General features: G+C 39.1%; 1 protein-coding gene across 1 annotated transcript in view; it reads right to left on the minus strand.

Moving 5' to 3' along the window:
* Positions 1-5,722: 5,722 nt before the first annotated feature.
* The window catches only part of POLA2 (DNA polymerase alpha 2, accessory subunit), a 61,648-nt gene continuing 46,730 nt past the window's right edge, over positions 5,723-20,640 (minus strand). The window contains exons 12-19 of the mRNA XM_053448705.1: positions 19,182-19,306; positions 19,048-19,086; positions 15,719-15,792; positions 10,803-10,911; positions 9,683-9,789; positions 7,627-7,689; positions 6,629-6,755; positions 5,723-6,130 (exon numbers count right to left, since the gene is read on the minus strand). Of these exons, the coding sequence (XP_053304680.1) occupies positions 5,981-6,130; positions 6,629-6,755; positions 7,627-7,689; positions 9,683-9,789; positions 10,803-10,911; positions 15,719-15,792; positions 19,048-19,086; positions 19,182-19,306 (794 nt within the window). The 3' untranslated portion in view covers positions 5,723-5,980. The remainder of the gene's footprint in view (positions 6,131-6,628; positions 6,756-7,626; positions 7,690-9,682; positions 9,790-10,802; positions 10,912-15,718; positions 15,793-19,047; positions 19,087-19,181; positions 19,307-20,640) is intronic.

A 20,640-nucleotide genomic window follows, 5' to 3' on the forward strand; every position in this document is an offset into this window, starting at 1 on the left:
TCCCTGTTATAATCTATCACAACCCTCCTCTTCAGGCGGATAGATTAGATGGGAAGTTTAGCAAGTTGCACAGATGGAGTCCGGTGCTACAGCAGTATAGTTTTACTGAGCGGTGTGACAAGTCAGCTTCTATGGGAATGCTGACAGTTTATCCTTGTCAGAGGGAGACTAGAATTTAGGCAGACATAGTAGATCAGCGTGTGCTGACCTCCTCTGTCCACCATCTTAAAGGGGGAGGTGTCATGATTAACTTTGGTTAAGCATTCAATGAGTTAATCTGAGGTTGATTTAATGCGTTTCTTAGTGAATGCCCTCTGTATCTGTTCTGGCTAGAGGTGTCATCTTCCCAAAGGACCCCTGTGGTGATTAATGGCCTAACTGATAAGGATCTTTTTCTTTTGTATGTCTTGTTTTTTTGTAATTCTGGCACTGTGTAATCTTTGTATTTTTGTTATTAAAATATTCATAATCTAAGTCTGTCTTTGGGCTCTAGTATCGATATCCACAAACCCTAAGAGAGGATAACACGTTACCGTATTGTTATTGAGTTCTACAGGATATATATATGTTGTTTGCCCGGGGTGGGTTGATATATATATATATATATATAGAGATAAAGGTTCTAATTCGGATTTCTCACGAATCCGGTATCAAAATCGTGAGTGGTGGCAGACTACCTGGGGGGATACAGGCAGGATTTGGGGGTTAATTTGGTGTAACTTATGCCTTGTTAAGGGGTCAAGTTAGTAAATCCAGAGGCCTGGTGCTATTAACCCCTTCATGCCCACGCCCTCCACACAGTCACGGCTTGGCAAGTAGTCCTGACCGTGACACTGAAATGTTGTCTATCTCATAATTTGTGTAGACAGCTCAAACTTAGGAAATTTAGCTCAAATTTGAGGTCTATTGAGAGAAGGACCATAAAGCTCCTATTGGTAGACACAATTACCGTATTTGCTCGATTATAAGACGAGGTTTTTTTCAGAGCAAATGCTCTGAAAAATACCCCTCGTCTTATAATCGAGGTCGTCTTCTAATTAGACCTCAAAAAAATGTCTGCTGGGGCCAGGCTGCTTACCGGTGCTTTGGTCCCGAGCAGCGTCTCTTCTATTAGCAGCAGGAAGCTAGCAGAGTGTCACATAATTCTGCCTCCCCCTCCTTCCTCTGGGGGCGGGGCCAGAGAAGTTGCTCGCACAGCCGGGCCTCTGCAGAAGTCTGCGAGTGGGAGATCTGCAGTTCAGGTAAGAGGGTGGGGGGTTTGAGTGTGTGTGTATGTGATTAATGGAATGAATGAGTATTTAAATGTTTGTGAATGAGTGTGTGTGTGATAGCATGGATGTGTAGGGGGGGGGTGGTAGCATGACATAGGGAGGCTGCACTCAAACTCCTATCATCCCCAGGTTCCAGCATGTACTGGCTGCCTTGGCTTGATAGGAGTTTGATTGCTGTTAGCAGTTTATATATACACCTCCAGAAATGCCTTTTAACCCCCTATATGCCACTCTGGCATATAGGGAGTTAAAAGGCATATCATGGGGCAGAGTGGCATATAGGAGGGCGTAAGACATTTCTGGAGGCAGAGTGGCATATAGAGGGTTAAAAGGCACATCATGGGGCAGAGTGGCAAATAAAGGGGGATTAAGGCATTTCTGGGGGCAGAGTGGCAACCTTGGGGGCAGATGTGCAAAACTGGGGGGGGCAGGTTGGCAAATAAAAGGAAATAAAAAAATATATATTTTTCTTAATCATAGCTTTTATTAAATATGAAAAAATTGTTTACATGAATTAATATTTACTAGTAAAACTTTTTTTCCTATAGGGTAGTCTTATATTCAGGCTTTTTGTTTTTTTCCTAAATTAATATTTAGATTTTGGGGGGTCGTCTTATAATCAGGGTCGTCTTATAATCGAGCAAATACGGTACTTCAGGAAGGTGTTAGAGCCTTTGCATGCTTGCAACATTCTTGTATGTTTTGTACATTCATTTAAATGAATCTTTCCATTCAGGTATTTAACGCTCGTTATTACAATCAGAGGAATAATATTAACCCCTTAAGGACCAGGCTGTGTTTTACCTTTTGTACCATTGGGACCGAGGCTGTTTTAACACTTTTGCGGTGTTCGTGTTTAGATTTAATTTTCTCCTCACTCATTAAGTGAAACCACACAAATTATATGTTGTTTTTTTCAGGACAAGAAGGGCTTTCTTCAGATACCATTGGTTTGATCATATTATCTAATTTCCCATAAAAAAAAATAAAATATGATGAAAAATGTAAAAAAAAAACCAAAAAACCCCCAACATTTTCTGACTTGTACCCCACAAATCTTTTACTCATCCAAAAAAGCTAATGAAAAAACCTACTAAATATATTCTACTATTTGTCCTGAGTTTAGAAATACCCAATGTTTTTATGTTTTTTTTTTTGCTTTTTTTCTGCACGTTATGGAGCATTAAGTACAAGTAGCGTTTTGCTATTTCAAAACCATTTTTTCCAAATCTGGTAATTCTTCCCCCCATGTGCCATTTCGGGTATCTTTGAAGCCAGCCAACGCAATTTACCCCATCAAATCATATATTTTTGAAAACTAGACACCCCAAGGTATTTCAAATGCTAGAGTTTTAACTCTTTCCATGCACTAATTCTACCACCAGTCTTTGTCAAACTTTGTGGTAGTAATTTGTTTTGTTATTGCTAAAATTGCTCTTCAGGTATGGATTTACAGCTCCTGGTATACAACACTTTCAAACAACACCCCAATATGTGTTCAGCAACATCTCCAGAGTACAGTCATACCCCCCATGCATGGGTTTGTCGGGTTGTTTGGGAGGTAAAACGCCACTTTTAGGAAGCGCGCACTTTTTAACTTTTACATCTGGTCATTCTGCCCCCATGTTCTAATAGGACCATCTTTGAAGCCGGCTAATTCAATTTACCCGATCATACCGTATATTTTTGAAAACTAATTTTTGACACCCCAAGGTATTTCAAATGCTAGTATTTTAACCCTTTCCATGCATGAGATTCTACCACCAGCCTTTGCCACACTTTGTGGTAGTATTTTTTTTTTGTTTTTTTTACACAAATTGTACTTTGGGTATAAATGTATAGCTCCAGGTATACGTCACTATCAAACAACACCCTAATATGTGTTCAACAACATCTCTCGAGTACAGCCATACCACCCATGCATGGGTTTCACTGCTGTTTAGGGTTAAAAGGCCACATTTGGGAAGTGCGCCCCCCCCCCCCATTTTGGTCAGTCTGTGCCTATGCCCTATCTTTCAGCCCGGCCACTACAATCTACCCCATCAAACCATATATTTTTGAAAACGAGACACCCCAAGGTACTTAAAATGGTAGTATTTAACCCTTTCCATGCATCAGATTCTACCACCAGCCTTTGCCACACTTTGTGGTAGTATTTTTTTTTGGTATTTTTTTTACACAAATTGTAATTTTGGACACTGATTTGATGTGAGATTACAAGGATTATAATGCTAGATTAAAACTAAAATTGCAGTATAACATTTACTACTAGGAGATACCTATGTAGGTTGTTGCTCGTTACCTTTAGAATTAGGGTTAATACTTTGTTACATGCCCGGTAAATGTATGGTTAAGGATTCAGATTCAACTTTTTTTTTGAATGGCCTTAAGATTAGAATGTTTTGGTTATTCTGCTATAACAATTAAGTAATTCAGCCTTGTTACCGTTAACAACCATTCTTGATTTTTCTTTTTTACAATGTTGGGGAGAGAATGAAGCTGTACTTCATATCGAGACCGACTTTATTTTTATGCATATAAGCATTAATAGACATACTATATTACACTCTGCTTAACTCCTTCAGTCCCCTATGGACGTACCGGTACGTCCATAAAACGCATCTCAAGAAACCCTTATGGCCGTATTGATACGTCCTGACCTTCTTGCAGCGACAGGGACACATATCTGCTGCTACAGGTTTGACAGCCTGGGCTTCCCTGTCAGCAGAAGCCAGCATCGCTGACTTTCTGCTTCTAGATCTGCTGTAACAGCTGCCGGTATGATTAATTGCACATTTCCTTCCAGGTTGCGTCACTGCTGACGTCACCCAGAAGGTCATCGGAGGACAGGATATCCCCTGCATGGAGTGCCCAAATACCCCTGATAGAATAGTCTGGGTTATCTGCTTTACATAAATATATACTTTTGTGGGTATTTTTGGTTTATTTGTTTAAAATTAGAGTTGCAAACCCATCATACCTTAAGTAAAAATTCTACGAATAATGTCCACCTTATAGTATGTTCCCTATAAGTGCTGGGAAAGTATGGAAATTCTATACAAATGAGGTTTTTCTGAAATCGGGACACCTGAATTGATAAATTTGGAGGGTATTTTCCATCACTTTACCTAATTTTGTGAGGACTCAGAGGGGAAAACGTTTAATATTTTTTGCTAGTTTTTACTAAATTTCTCATCCTAAATTTTCAGCAAATTATCCAACTATGATATCAAAAGAAAGCCCTCTCTCTCCTAAACAATATATAGTTTACATGGGTACACTATTCACAGGAAAGAGGAATCACTGAACCAACAAACCGCAAAAATGGCAAAATTGCTCTGGGACTTGAGGTACCAAAAACCACTGGGACTGAAGGGGTTAATTTTGTATTTATATATATTTTGTTATCTCTAATAAATAACTTATTTGATTCCTTTCTTTTAATTGTGCTCACAACTTAAAACTTATAAAATTGAGCTTTGGGGGGAAAAGTGTGGTTCACTGACTATTTTCTGCAATGTGGCTCATGTGATGGGTTCCATCACATGAGCCACATTGCAGAAAATAAAGAGTCAGTGTACATGTTGGTGTCCGACAAGGATGTGCATTGAAGGAAAGGGGCTTGTGAGTTAGTTCCAAGGGGCACATGGAGCTCCTCCCATGTATTTAATTAGTCCACATCCCTGAAATAAAGTGGGTGGAGAGACTCTTGTTCTATTTCACAGGTTATTTCATTTGTGAGTTGCCTGCTTTTTTTAAGCCACGTACACTTGTTAGTTGAGTGTAGTGAATTTGCGCTTTGCAATTTTTGTCTGCTTAAATTTGCTGCTGGCATTGCTCACCAAGTTGCAAGCCCTTGCTAATTAATGAACAGACCTGAATGATATGATCTTCTCACATTTTAAGATATACAAGTAAGCGTAATGCAATTTGGGTTGCAAAAATACACCTTGGAACACATTCATATTACAAACGCATACGTATATCTATTTTGTATATAATATTAACACTTATAAATAGTGTATTCATAAAGCCACTAACAAATTATGTAACTTGTTGGTTAGAATGAACAGTATACCATTGTATCCTTACACTTAGACATATGCTAGTACCAGCCAATAATGTAGCCACCCTTTGGTGCTGGGGCAGTGACAGATGTAGTTGGCAATGGCATTACTTCTAGTTCTCAGGGTCCCAGTAACAGACCACTTACACCAACTCACTCCCGCTGCATAAACTAGCCAAATCACTACTGACAGGGGAGGGACAGCAGGATAACACTCCACAGGGAGCCAGCCAATGAAATTATCTAGTGATCTGTGTATGTTTTTATACACAAGCAAAATAAAAATAAAAAATACAATCAAGTCATACAGTTCTGCAAATGTAGTGGTCTTTACCATGGATAGAATTGGCTTCTGTGATTCATGTGAAATAATACAGATACAATATAGAACGGACGACCACCTCTTTAATGCTGAAAAGTTGCAATCAGACCTTACCCATACAAGAATGTAGGTATGTCTAAGAGGCGACAAGGCAAACAATATTGACATAAGCATGTTTTGAAAAGGTCTCATTACAATGATAAAGTAAAACAACTTTGGTTCTTGATCATAAAGTCCTCTTATCATTGCTGGTGTGTTCCTCTGCACTGCTCCCAATAAAAGGTATTGTAATCATTAAAATCCAAAAGTTATTTGGAATCATTAGACTCTCACTACTTGTGCAGATATACAGGGAGATTTTCTTCCTTCAGGGCCAACTGCTTCCTTTTTCACCAGAAAGCGAGCGTAGGTGCCCCCAACCAGACCCTTAGTTAGACGTCCCGGGTTAATGCAGATGCAGCCACTAATGTCCTGGTGAGGTAAAAGCAATTGGAAATTACTTTAGAAATGGAGCACTACTTCCATAAATCCGAATAGTGGATTCCCTCAAAATTAGTTTCCGCATGCAACAAGTGTGTTGCCTAAGGGTGCACTACTGCACACCTCTACTGCGGGCAGTAAATATTTTAACGTGTACCCAGAGAATTTAAAACAAATGCAAGTGTCATGTGTCCTGGTTATTCCTACTTTTATAACAGAAGGGGGCTGAGGTAAATTTATTTTCATATGTTGTGTTTTGTTACCCACTTTTTACAAGAATAATACACATCATATCACATTTTGAGACTGTACCCTTCTTGTTTTAGAATAGCTGGGAGGAATTATATGCAATTAGCATCTACTAGCTCAGTCAGCAGCCATCTAAAAATAGACAGCAGCCTAAACAGGCAAGTAGTATGGTGTACACTTAATACCCAAATCTGAGGACCAAGGTTGTCATAAAAATTCACATGATGGCAAATATCTAACCTTAATAAAATAGCGAAGCTCAGAGGGTATAATAAAGACATCTGGAGTCACAGGCATGAGGGCATAGTTATAGAGACCTTCATAATCAATATTTATCTCCTCACTTGGTGGATACAGTGGATAATAACTGCAGAGAGAAAATGCATTAAGATGAATGAACATTTTTTTAAAGGAGAATTTAAAATGAAAAATAATTTATATATATTTCTCACGTTACGTAGGACTTTCATTTAAAATGTATATGAAACAAGCACTTAATATCCCTTAACTGTGTGTAAAGAAAGAAAAACCCCAAACCAAACAAAAACAAGCTGACTATAGACTCAAGCCCACCCCTTTCTGTCCTCTTATCCACAGCAGGAGAGATAATATTAATGGAGCTGTTAAATGCAGGAATATCAAAAGCAGTAGCAAACGTGTTACGAGCAAAGGCTCATGTCAAACTAATTTGGAGCACGGAGTTGATGGAGGGGAGACCAAGGTTTCTGCAAACAGCCTGATCTCTTCTGCAGTGGGTTCTGTGAGCTAGGCGTGGATCAAAGAACATATAAAAAAATTGGCCTATACATAACAGGTTGCATAGTGTAAGCCAGCTATATATGTTATGCACATCTACATAAATGGTGCTCAACAGCTGTTTCAAAAATTGAAGCCTTAATATAGCTAATTTATTCCAAAACTACCCAGGAAAGTATACAGTATATTTTTGAAGAGCATTCAACTCTTATATGCTATTGTAATGGTTTAATTACATGCTGACTGGAGAAATTCAATAAATTTAAGGCTTTCAAGAACATACTATAATGCCCCTGGGAAGAATATAATGTATTTCTTCTCATGAGTGTTTCTTTATGCAGCTCCTGCAGTCATACTTATGATATTCATTTGGTATATGTACCATAATAAGCAAATTAATCACAAAAAGGTAGATGACTTCCAACAAATTTCCAGAGATTTTTTTTGACAGTATGATAATATACAAATATAATTTTATTTACCTTCGCTGAGTGAGAATATGTTTAAGGATGCGGCTGAATCGATCTGGTGCACCTGCTGAGCTACGGTTTATAAAATGGTAATATGAAATAAAAATGCATGAAACATGAGATAAGAGAAAAAATTTGGCAAATTGAAAAATAAATTACGCTAGGCATCAGTACCACTTCTAACAGCAAACACGCACACACATCTGGGTATTAGGCATATATCTAAACTTACTTTTCCTAACATTGACATCATTATTTACCCTTACTGAACATAAATAATGTGCTTTAATATAAACCTAGTTTCATCTCATTATGCACCTCCTTTTAGTGCTGCAACAACAAATCAATTAGTCGCATAGATTATTGATTATAAAAAGGTTTTTTCAGCGCAAATGCTCTGAAAAACTCCTCTCTTTCTATAATTCGACCTCAAACAGAGATCGGATTATAACACTAGAATGCAGATCCCCTGCAGGGGACCTGGATTCCCCTCACCGTCAGCCGGTGGGTGTCCGTGCGATGCGCACAGACAACTTCCGCCTCTCCCCTCCACTTCCGCTGGGAGGGAAGTGAAGGGGAGTAATGGAGGCTGTCTGTGCCCATCGCGCAGACCCCCACCACCTGACAGAAAGGAGAATCCAGGTCTCCTGCAGAGGATCATCCTCTGTCAGCTGGTGGGTGTCTGCGCGATGCACAGTTACTCCCCTTCACTTCTGCTGGGGCTTCTATGAAGCTCCAGTGAAAGTGCCTGTCAGCAACGGAGGTTCACAAGACACCAGGGAGTCGGGGATAGAGGCAGAGTGGTGTATGGGAGTCGGGGAGACAGGCAGAATGGTTTATGAGTGAGTTATAGTGGTGTATGGGGGGGTATAATGAATTTCAGGGAGGCAGAGTGGCATATCCGGGGGAGTTAGAGTGATGTATAGGGGGAGGTAGAGTGGTGTATGGGGGGTATAATGAATTTCAGAGTGGCATATCTGGGGGAGGCAGAGTGGTGAATCAGGGAGTATAATGAATTTCAGGGTGGTGTAGGGCATTTATGGGGGCAGAGTGGCATATCGGCACACAGTGCCATATAGGGAGGTATAAGGCATAAATGGGGGGCGAGTGACATATAGGGAGGTATAAGGCATATTGATATTAGGCATATCAGGGGGGCATAAGACATATCTGGGGGTAAAAGGTATATCATGGGTCTCAGTTGCATATCACTGGCATATAAGGAGTATAAGGCATATCGGGGGCACAGTGGCATCTCTGGGGCAGAGTGGCAAGCCGGGGGTCAGATGTGCATAACTGGGGGCAGTTTGGCAAATAATAGAAAATATAAACAAGGCTTTTTTCTCAGTTTTTTATTAAATATGAAAAAATAGTTAACATATGAATTATTTACTAATAACTAAGTATTAAAAACTAGTTTGAAAAACACTGTTTGGGTTCGTGTAGCTTTTATTATGTCAGTAAAATAAGAAGGTGAATAGAGAAATGTCGTTGTGATAAAGAGAAGAAAGTGTCAATTTTAAGTTTTTTTATTCTGCTTTTTTTTCCCTCTAAACACCCAGTTTGTTCATTACTTTATTTTAAATAAAATAAAAAATTTGCATTTTTTTTATCCGATTAATCGAAAAAATAATCGGCCAACTAATCGATTAAAATAATAGTTAGTTGCAGCCCTACCTCCTTTATCTGCAGACCTAGGTGCTTCAACTGTTTGTATTCATGTGATATTGCTGGGTGACCTTTCCCTGCTCTAACACCACACTGAGCTGGTGCTTTATGGCAATGCTAATGAAGCCCATTCTTCCATAGCCTTCTTCCATAGCCTGAGAATATTATACTATGCAACATAATACATTTGTAAACTGACATTGGTAATTAAAAAGAAAATGCTGATAGAAACATACTGGGGATTAAAATCAGCCCTGGCCCTTTAAGGCTGATAAACCCTTTAAAGTGGCTGATAAATAGCATGCATGTGGATAACAGTTAAAAGGGCCGCAGAATAAACTCCTAAGGGCTTTGTTACTCGGAACACCAAGCGCAGTAACGGTAAGTAAATCATTGGTACCTGCTTATTTCTTCAGCACCCATGTGGAAGAGCAAATCTGTGGAAGTTAAGCCAATGACTACACTGTTCACTGTCAAAGTGCATGGATCTGCCACAAAATGAACTCTCTAGAAAGAAATTTAATAATAAATGTTATTATAATGGTTGTAAGAGTATAGTTGTTTTTGCTTACATGTAAGGCAGATCACTGCTATTTTCCTTTACTCTGCATTATAAGCTGTACATATTTAAAGTGTTCAAGAATGACTCAGTCATAGGCCTAATATTGAATGCTGTAAAAGAGCACTATTTTTCCAGGGCACTAACGTGGACATTGCCTTTTTAACTTGGCTTTTTATTGTAATTTTGTTTAGGTTTTTTCGTCTATTTCATGGACCAGCCAGAACACTGCCCTTTTTGGATATTTATGGTCATGGGGAGAGGGGGCAGTGGAACTAGAGGCGGGTGAAAAATTAAAAGAGGGAAAAGAAAAAATGTTGGTGCGCTAAGCTAGTTTCAGGCTCATAATACAAATGTATAATATGAGGCCTACCAAACAGGTGTAAGCATGCTGCAAATACAGTGTATTGGCTGTATAATGTATACAAAAAACAAAAACTGTCTGCGCTTCTCACCCTAATAAAGTTGGCAACAAATATATAAACATAATATAAATGAGAGGTTTTGGTTATATGAATTGGCCAAAGCAAAATTAAAAAGCAAAGCAAAGAAAAATTAAAAGACACTTGTGCTTTTAAATTGTGGTAAGAAAGCAACCAGACACTAACAGCTTTCAGTAAATACTGATTTTTTTTTTGGGGGGGGGGGTAAGACATCATATGTGCAGGGTTTTTGTGTCATATCGACTTCTCACTCATGATGTAGTCTGTAGGCTCTCACTAGTGGTTAGCAAACCTGCTACCGAGACAGCCATTAAAAAATATTTGAACATTAACTAAGGTTATTTGTTAGGAAATACCAAAAACGTAATCCCAAAATAATAAACAGATTTGTCTATTTAAACTTTGCCTTTACAAATTCATAATACCTTGTGGTGTACAAACGTGAACTTTTTTGGTCATGATGAATCCGTTTTAGAATACATAACTAACCAAACTGCTGTACCTGTGGCAGCATTTACCTGTTTGTCTTCCTTGAGTGGCTCATAGCAGCTAAAGGGAGGCTGAGGATAGATAGGGTCATGATGGACATCTCGAAAGGAGGGCACAAATACCAAATGGGAGCCAGATCTGAAAAAAGGATGGGAGGTGTGAGATGTTTCTCCTATCTCACTTTGCTGCCAATCTTTGGGTTAATACAGAGTTTAAAAAATCCAAACTAGAGGAGGGCACAACCTAAAAAGCTTAAAAGTCACACACATTCATTTTCCAGGTTGCCGCTAGAATAAAAATAGAGGGATTTCCTGTGCTGGGTAACTTTCCATTTGTTGGAAAGTGCATGAAATTGTACTCGGACCTCACTACGGACAGTCACTAGCAGACCTGCAAAAGAGTTCTGCCAGCGAGCTCTGTCATGTCAAATCTTCTTTACGTACCTTAATGTGCATTGAAGAGTTCTATACTGTACTGAAGGATTTTGTGTTTTGTAAATAGAAGATAGAACTTAACCGCAGATAACCAGTCAACCTATCTGGCATGTTTGTTTATACTCAAGATGAAGTCTAACCAGAGATCTTTCTGGCAGAGAACACCCAACACCCTGCTTTGTTGCATTGTCTGCTTAACTTTAACCCTTTAACGTCCAATGTCGTGCCAGTCACATCTCAAAAACAAACAAAGAGGACCCCCCCAAAATTTGATTATTAATTTAGAAAAAAAGAAAAAGCCTGAATATAAAATAACCCTGTAAGAAAAAAGTTATTAGTAAATATTAATTCACATGTAAATGTTTTTTTATTTTTATTTCCTCTTATATGCCAACCTACCCCGCAGTTATGCACAACTGCCCCACGACTTGCTACTCTGCAATGCGCGCAGACAACCTCCGGGACTTCCGCCAGGGCTTCTATGACTGAGCACAGGAAGGTCACGTCATGCTGGTGCTCCATCATAGAAGCCCCAGCGGAAGTGTTGGGTAGCAACCATTCACCGGCTGCCAGAGAGGAGGATCCAGGTCTCCTGCAGCGCTGTGGGGGATCCTCCTCTCCAGCAGACGGCGAATGTCTACACGATGTGCATAGACAACCTCCGCTGCTGCTGGCCAGTACTTAATACCACCGTTTAAAATACCCTGGGGTATCTAGTTTTAAAACATATATGGTTTGATGAGGGAAAATTGAAACAGCTGGCTTTAAAGATGTACCAATTAGGACTTAGGTACAAGACGACCAGATGTCAAAATTCCAAATGCAGCCTTTTTAGCCCCCAAACAAGGTGACTAACCTATGCATGAGTGGTATTGCTGTATTCAGGCAATATCACTGAACACATATTGGGGTGTTTGGAAGTGTTTGGAGCTGTAAATTCCTATCTGAAGTACAATGTATGTTTCAAAGTTATACCCCATAAGGGGTTAAGTCCACAGATATAAACATTCCCAAGTCCCTCTTCTTCTGCTAGTTAGTCTTTGTATTTTTACATCCCAAATGTATTTTACATTAATCAACATCAAACTGCAGCTGCCACACTTGACCAGTCTTCTAATTGACTTAAATCATTACTAATGAATCATTACTAACTTTATGAAGGCAAAGTTTGATCAACTAAGAGAAGCCCTTAACACTGTAAATTGGGAAAATGTCCTCAAAAACAAAAGCACAGATACTAAATGGGAGATTTTTCAAAATATCTTAAATTCTCACTGTGAAAAGTACATACCGTATGGGAATAAAAGTGTCAGGAGCAAGAGAAAACCAATGTGGATAAATAAAAATGTAAAGGTGGCAATAAATGGCAAAAAAAAGGCATTTAAGCTACTAAAACAGGAAGGCAGTGAGGAAGCACTAAGAAGCTATCGGGAAAAAAATAAAATATGTAAAAATCAGATAAAAGCAGCAAAAGTGGCGACAGAAAGACTCATTGCCAAAGAGAGTAAAACAAACCCCAAAATGTTCTTTAACTATATAAATAGTAAAAAGGTTAAAAATGAAAGCGTCGGCCCCTTAAAAAGTAATGAGGGAGACGTTATAGACGGGGATCAGGAAAAAGCGAATCTATTAAATATATTCTTCTCTGCTGTATTCACAGAGGAAAATGAAATGCCAGGTAATATACAGCAGGATGAGATAAATGCCCCAGTACATGTCGCCTGTCTAACCCAGGAAGAAGTGCAGTGCCGCCTAAAAAAATCAAAATAGACAAATCACCAGGTCCAGATGGCATTCACCCCCGCGTTCTAAGGGAGTTAAGTAATGTAATAGACAGACCCCTATTTCTAATATTCAAGGACTCTATAGTGACCGGGTCTGTTCCCCAGGACTGGCGCATTGCAAATGTTGTGCCAATATTCAAAAAGGGGACAAAAAGTGACCCGGGGAATTATAGGCCTGTTAGTTTAACTTCTGTTGTATGTAAACTGTTTGAGGGTTTCCTAAGAGATGCTATTTTGGAGTATCTCAACGAAAATAAATGTATGACTCCATATCAGCATGGGTTTACAAGGGATCGGTCCTGTCAAACTAACCTGATCAGCTTTTATGAGGAGGTGAGCTCAAGACTGGATCGGGGAGAATCGCTGGATGTCGTATATCTTGATTTTTCCAAAGCATTTGATACGGTGCCACATAAAAGGCTGGTACATAAAATGAGAATGCTTGGGCTGGGGGAGAATGTGTGTATGTGGGTAAGTAAATGGCTCAGTGATAGGAAACAGAGGGTGGTTATTAATGGTACATACTCTGAGTGGGTGACTGTTACTAGTGGGGTACCACAGGGGTCAGTTTTGGGTCCTATTCTTTTTAATATATTTATTAATGACCTTGTAGAGGGATTGTATAGTAAAGTATCAATCTTTGCAGACGATACTAAGCTCTGTAGCGTGGTTAACACAATAGAGGACAGTGCACGATTACAAATGGATCTGCATAGGTTGGAGGCTTGGGCTGGGATGTGGCAGATGAGGTTCAACACGGATAAATGTAAGGTTATGCACATGGGGAAGAAAAATCCAGGCTGGGAATATGTATTAAATGGGAAAACACTGGGGACGACTGACATGGAAAAGGACTTAGGAGTCTTGGTTAACAGTAAATTTACCTGTAGCGACCAGTGTCGGGCAGCTGCTGCTAAGGCAAATAAAATCATGGGGTGCATCAAAAGGGGCATGGATGCCCATGACAAGGAAATAATTCTACCATTGTACAAGTCACTAGTCAGACCACACATGGAATACTGTGTACAGTACTGGGCACCAGTGTACAAGAAAGATATAGTGGAACTGGAGAGGGTTCAAAGACGGGCAACCAGAGTAATAAGGGGAATGGAAGGACTGCAGTACCCAGAAAGATTATCAGAATTAGGGTTATTTAGTTTGGAGAAAAGACGGCTTAGGGGGGACTTAATAACTATGTATAAATATATAAGGGGGCAGTACAGAAATCACTCCCAGGACCTATTTATACCCAGGACTGTATCTATAACAAGGGGACATCCTCTACGGCTGGAGGAAAGAAGGTTTCTACACCAGCACAGACGGGGGTTCTTTACAGTAAGAGCGGTGAGACTATGGAACTCTCTGCCAGAGGAAGTGGTAATGGTAAACTCAATAAAAGAGTTTAAAAGGAGCCTGGACGTGTTTCTTGAAAGCAATAATATCACAAGTTATGGATAGTAGATTAATAGGGACAGAACGTTGATCCAGGGATTTATTCTGATTGCCATATTTGGAGTCGGGAAGGAATTTTCCCCCTGGTATGGGGCAATTGGCATCTGCTTCATAAGGGTTTTTTGCCTTCCTCTGGATCAACACGGTAGGGACACAATATGTATATAGGTTGAACTTGATGGACTTTGGTCTTTTTTCAACCTTATGAACTATGTTACTATGTTACTATGTTAATGTATCCCCACCAGGAATTTCTACCCCGCTGCAGAAGACATACCTTACCTCTGACATTTTTTGCAACATAGCCAATGAAAATATTAAAAATCACTGCCTTATCCATTACATTTTAAACTCAAAACCAAGCAATTTATGAGTCTTCTGTGAGGGACAGCGTCAATTTCATTGCTGAAATCTACATATTCCCACCTCTGCACCTTCGTCTGTGATTTTAGTTACCCAGTCGAGTAAACTCATGCGGTTTCTGATATTGCAAACTATTAGCATTCAGATATTTAACGATTCTTTCCTTTAACAGTTTCCATTAATTTCCCAATTACTGCCAATTTTTGTTCCCTCTTGAACTACTACTGTCAATAGTAACTGGTTAATTAAGTCTGCCAACCGATTGGCCAGAAGAAATCAGGTCCCATGGATTTACTTTTACTTTGGAGAGTTCAAGAAGAACATGTTCCTTTGTAGACAAACCTTTTGGAAAAACTGAACAGAAGTGTTTATTTACGCAGTCAGCTAGATTCTTATTTATATAACTCCCTAAATCGATCTTTATTTTAATTATACCATGTTTACATTTTCTCATTTCACATTTACATTTTATCATGCTTTTTATTAACGGTGTTTTTCAAGCTTGGTACCTACCATTGATTAGCTTCTTTTCATATACAAACATAATTTCATGGCAAATAAGACCATTTGGCCTATCTGAACTGCTCATATGTCCCTGGCGTAAAAACCATCAAACCGTTATTCATCTCTGGTTTTGTCTTACATTTAAAATAGGCTTATGTGTAACTCATATATGTTTAAATTCTGTCACTAAATATACTTCTACCATTTCTGTTGGAAGACCACCTGTGGTTGGTACCACCTACCACATTTTCATTGGATTAATAGCTTCCTTACAATTACATCTAGGCCTCTGAGCATCTATGTTTACACTATGGCCTCTTGTCTTAACATTCCCATCTTATTAAATATTCTTCCTTGTACTTGAACAAGCTACAACGTACAACCATTTCATAATTCTGTATTACTTACGGACGTGTCCCTTCAATAATCATTTTAAGGCATTGCTTAAACACATCTTCAAACTTTACTGTGAGCTGCAGGTTCTGAAAATGAAACAAAACAAATGTCATATGAACCATTGGCCTCTTAGATTTACATAGCACTAAGATGTTTTTCCATCTTGACCCTTGTATCAAAATATTGGGTCTACATACAAAAGACATGAAACACAAGAGAATGTTAAAGACTGCTTGGGTAATAAACAATTTTCATTTTTACAATAACTATGAAAACACACTTAATTTGTTTATTAACCCCTTCAATCCCAGGGGTTTTTGGTACCTCAAAGCCCAGAGCAATTTTGCCATTTTTGGGGTATGTCGGTTTAGCGATGATTCTCTTTTCCTGTGAATAGTGTACCCATATAAACCATATATTGTTTTTTCAAGGAGAGATAGAGCTTTCGTTTGATACCATAGTTGGATGATTAGCTGAAAATTTAGAATGAGAAATTTAGTAAAAACTAGCGAAGATTAGAAAAATAAACTAATTTGTTTTTACATTTTCCCTCTGAATCCTCACAAAATTAGATAAAGTCATGGAAAATCCCCTCCAAGTTTATTAATTCAGGTGTCCTGATTTCAGAAATACCTAATTTATATAGATTTTCCAGACTTTCCCAGCACCAGGGAGCATACTATAAGGTGTACAATTTTGTATAATTTTTATGCCTATGGCTTAACGGGTTTTGGGTTGTGAACGGGGGCAGAAGGGTTATACTGGCTAGATGTTATGCTAGGGCAATGGGAAGTAAGGTTTTTTAATAATTTTTTTTATTATCTTTTTTTATATATATTTTTTTTAATTTTAATTTTTTTTACATTTTTTATATATTACTTTACACAGAAATGGTTAGAGGTCCTCCTAGGGACCTCCTGAACATGCCAGTGATGTCACAATGACATCACAGCTCACATTATAATTTTTTTTGTATTATTTATATTATTATTTTAATGATTTATTTAATATTATTTTTTAAATGGACTAACGTTTTTTTTTCTGCTTTTCTATTTCAGGACGGGAGGGGGAGTGAGAGACATGGTTTCTCACTCCCCTCCCCGCGATCCCCCTGCACCGATCACACTGTGATCTCTATGCAGGTCCTCACAGACCTGCATAGAGATCGCAGCGTCTCGGTGCCTCATCGGAGGGCAGGATATCCCCGCAGGGGATATCCTGTCCTCCAATGACCTTCCGGGTTACGTCAGCAGTGACGCAACCCGGAAGGGAATGCCCTTGTTCGTGTTTGCAACTGCGCGATCGGGCACTTTCAACTGTAACAGCTTACCGGCTTTCATGCCGGAAGCTGTTACGGGAGATTGGGCAGCAGAAAGCCGGCGATGCAGAAACAAAGACAAGCATTGCCTTAATCATTCAGCGGAATCCATGTATGTGACTAGCTGTAGAAAAGATCACTTGCAACGAAATGTGGAGGATGGGCTGTCGAAGGAGGCTCCAGGAATATCAGCACCCCGCGATTGTTGCAATGTGAGGGGGGATTTTAACGGATGACATACCAGGTACATTAATGGTCCTGTCGAACCATTTTTTGTGATATACCTGGTAAATCAGTAATGACAAAGGTGTTACAAAATTGGACTGTTTCTATAGCAACATGGACCAACTGTCAAAGCAAGACATAAATCACCATTTAAAATTGTTACTACTGCTGTTTTCATTGCCAGTATTACCTGTGCCATTCCTCCCTTTAAAACACACAAACACACTCCATAAATATACATATACTCCCATTAAAAAGCTTGGGGTCACTAAGAAATGCCCATGCTTTCAAAGCAAAAGCAACATTTTCCATTAAAACAACGTGAAATGAATAAAAAATATTGTAATGGAAAAAACTTCATAGGTGTAAAGAGGCCCTTTATCAGCAACCATCATTACCGTGTTCCAATTAGCTAATCCAAGTTTAAGCTTAAAAGGGTAATTGGTCATTAGTAAGCCTTTTTTGCAATTATGTTACACAGCTAGAAATTGCCTTGTTTTCCATGAAAAAAGCTGACCCCAAACTTTTTGACAGTGGTGTCTATGTATATATTTTGCACAGACTGGGTAAAAGTTTTAGACAGGTGTGAAAAAAAATCTGTAAAGTAAGAATGTTTTCAAAAATAGACATGTGGACACTTTATTTTTATTATTTAACAAAATTAAGAGTGGATGAACAGAAGAAAAATGTAAACCAGATCAATATTTGGTGTGACCACTTTTTGCCTTAAAAAACAGCATCAATTCTTCTAGGTACAATTGCCCAAAGTCAGGGTTTTTGTAGGTAGTTAGGATCATTTATAAACAATTATACCAAACAGGCGTTAATGATCATTAATTAATTATGAACAGAAACAGCTGTGTAGGAGGAATAAATCTGGAACAGCTAAACCCATTAAGATGATAAAGACAGTTTAATGTTAGGTCATACACCATGGGAAGAATGAGCACAGTAGTTATTCTGCATCAGCAAAGTCTGTTAGACTTAATGCAGCCAGGGGGTTTCAGATGTTCTGCCTAAGCTCTTTTGAAGAAACACAAAGAAATGGGCAATGTTCAGGGCAGTAGGAAACAGGCGCTCTGGGCTGTTGAGTCACAATATTGAGAATTTCAATATTTGGCTGTAGCAGATGGCATTTTATTTGCCAATGGGCTGGAGACCGGTACAAGAACAATTGCTTGCACATTACAGTGAAACATGGTAGCAGACTGTATTGCGTGTGTATAACAATTTCTATACATACCGTATTAGCTTGATTATAAGATGACCGGATTTTAAGACTACCCCCCCCCAGAATTTGAATGTTAATTTAGGAAAAAAGAAAAATATAAGACTACCCTACAGGAAAAGGTTTTACTAGTAAATATTAATTCACATGTAAACTATGCTTTCATATTTAACCCGTTCACTACAAAGCCCATACATGTATGGGCTCACGATGAAACGCATTTGTGACAAAGCCCATACATGTACGGGCTACTTTCAAATACCTGCATCACTGCGTTTTTGCTGCGATCAACAACCTTGCAACATCCACGGAAGCCTCACAAGTGAGGCTAGGCGTAAATAATGGGAGAAAACCCCTCCCCCCAAAAAAATTGCCGCCCCTGAACCAATCAATATGCCACTCACAAGATGGTGGTGCCAACTGACACACCAATGACTTCACAGAGGGTCTATCCAGACCCTCCTGAGAACTCTAGCTTTCCCTGCAGGTTGAATACAGGTACTGCATTAAACCATCCAAGTCAATGGAGCCCAGCTCACTGATTAATAAAAAAATAAAATAAAAACGCACCTCTATTTGTTCATGTTTGGCATCCAAAAATGGCCCAAGCTAAAAAAACAAAAAAAAATAATAAATGAATAAAGAGTTACCGCTCAACACATACAAGAAGAGGTTATATTCTGTTTATGATGTTATAGTCTAACCAAGATGCAAATATCTGGCTGGTCTCTATTAATAACATCAACAAGGTCCTTCAATGCATCATAGGTAATGGAGTCTGACGTTGTGAAGGGGCCGCAGGCTGCCAGCACCATTTGCTCTGGACAATCTGCCAAAACAAAACACATTTCTTACACAATTTTATCTATATCTAGGGAATTACATGTTATAAAGAGTGCCGTAACAATAATGTACATTAACTACCGTATTTGCTCGATTATAAGACAAGGTTTTTTCCAGAGCAAATGCTATGAAAAATACCCCTCGTCTTATAATCGAGGTCGTCTTCTAATCAGACCTCGTTCTGCTTCGGCCGTTCTGCTTACCGGGCTTTGATCGCGAGCAGCGTCTCTGCTATTAGCAGCAGGAAACAGGAAGCTCGCACAGTCCTCACATAACTCTACCTCCCCCTCCTTCCTCTGGGGGCGGGGCCAGAGAAGTTGCTCGCACAGCCGGGCCCCTGCAGAAGTCTGCGAGTGGGAGATCTGCATTTCAGGTAAGGGGGTGGGGGGGTTGAGCGTGTGTGTGTATGTGTGATTAATGGAATGAATGAGTATTTAAATGTTTGTGAATGAGTGTGTGTGTGATAGCATGGATGTGTAAGGGGGGTGGTAGCATGGCATAGGGAGGTTGTAATCACACTTCTAAAATCCCCAGGTTCCAGCATGTACTGGCTGCCTTGGCTTGATAGGAGTGTGATTGCTGTTAGCAAAATATATATATTCTCCAGAAATGCATTTTAACCCCCTATATGCCACTCAGCCCCATGATATGCCTTTTAACCCCCTATATGCCAGAGAGGCACATCATGGGGCAGAGGGGCATATAGGGGGTTAAAAGGCATATCATGGGGCACAGTGGCATATAGGAGGGTATAAGACATTTCTGGAGGCAGAGTGGCATATAGAGGGTTAAAAGGCACATCATGGGGCAGAGTGGCAAATAGGGGGGTATAAGGCATTTCTGGGACAGAGTGGCAAATAAAAGGAAATAAATATATTTTTCTCAATCATAGCTTTTATTAAATATGAAAATTACTTTACATGAATATTTACTAGTAAAACTTTTTTCCTATAGGGTAGTCTTATATTCAGGCTTTTTGTTTTTTTCCTAAATTAATATTTTGATTTTGGGGGGGTCGTCTTATAATCGAGCAAATACGGTATATGGGGAGATAATTCCCCACAGTGCAATGTATAGGGTAATCTACAATACAAAATCTGTTCATCTTTACTTCCCTTTATGCCTTAAGGGCAATTGATGTAAACCAAAAGTGCCAATATCTGGAGGTATTTATAAATCTACCAATACATTTCCCCTTGTTTCAATAACGTCCTTCATGTATCCAAAACATTTTATTTAATAACTGTGACTGAAGTGTGTAGGTATGTATATAACCTAGTAAGGAGGGGTTAATTCATTAATTCAACCATGGTTGAGCTG

The sequence above is a fragment of the Spea bombifrons genome, chromosome 10 (genome assembly GCF_027358695.1).
Source record: "Spea bombifrons isolate aSpeBom1 chromosome 10, aSpeBom1.2.pri, whole genome shotgun sequence".
NCBI classification, from domain to species: Eukaryota; Metazoa; Chordata; class Amphibia; order Anura; family Pelobatidae; genus Spea; species Spea bombifrons.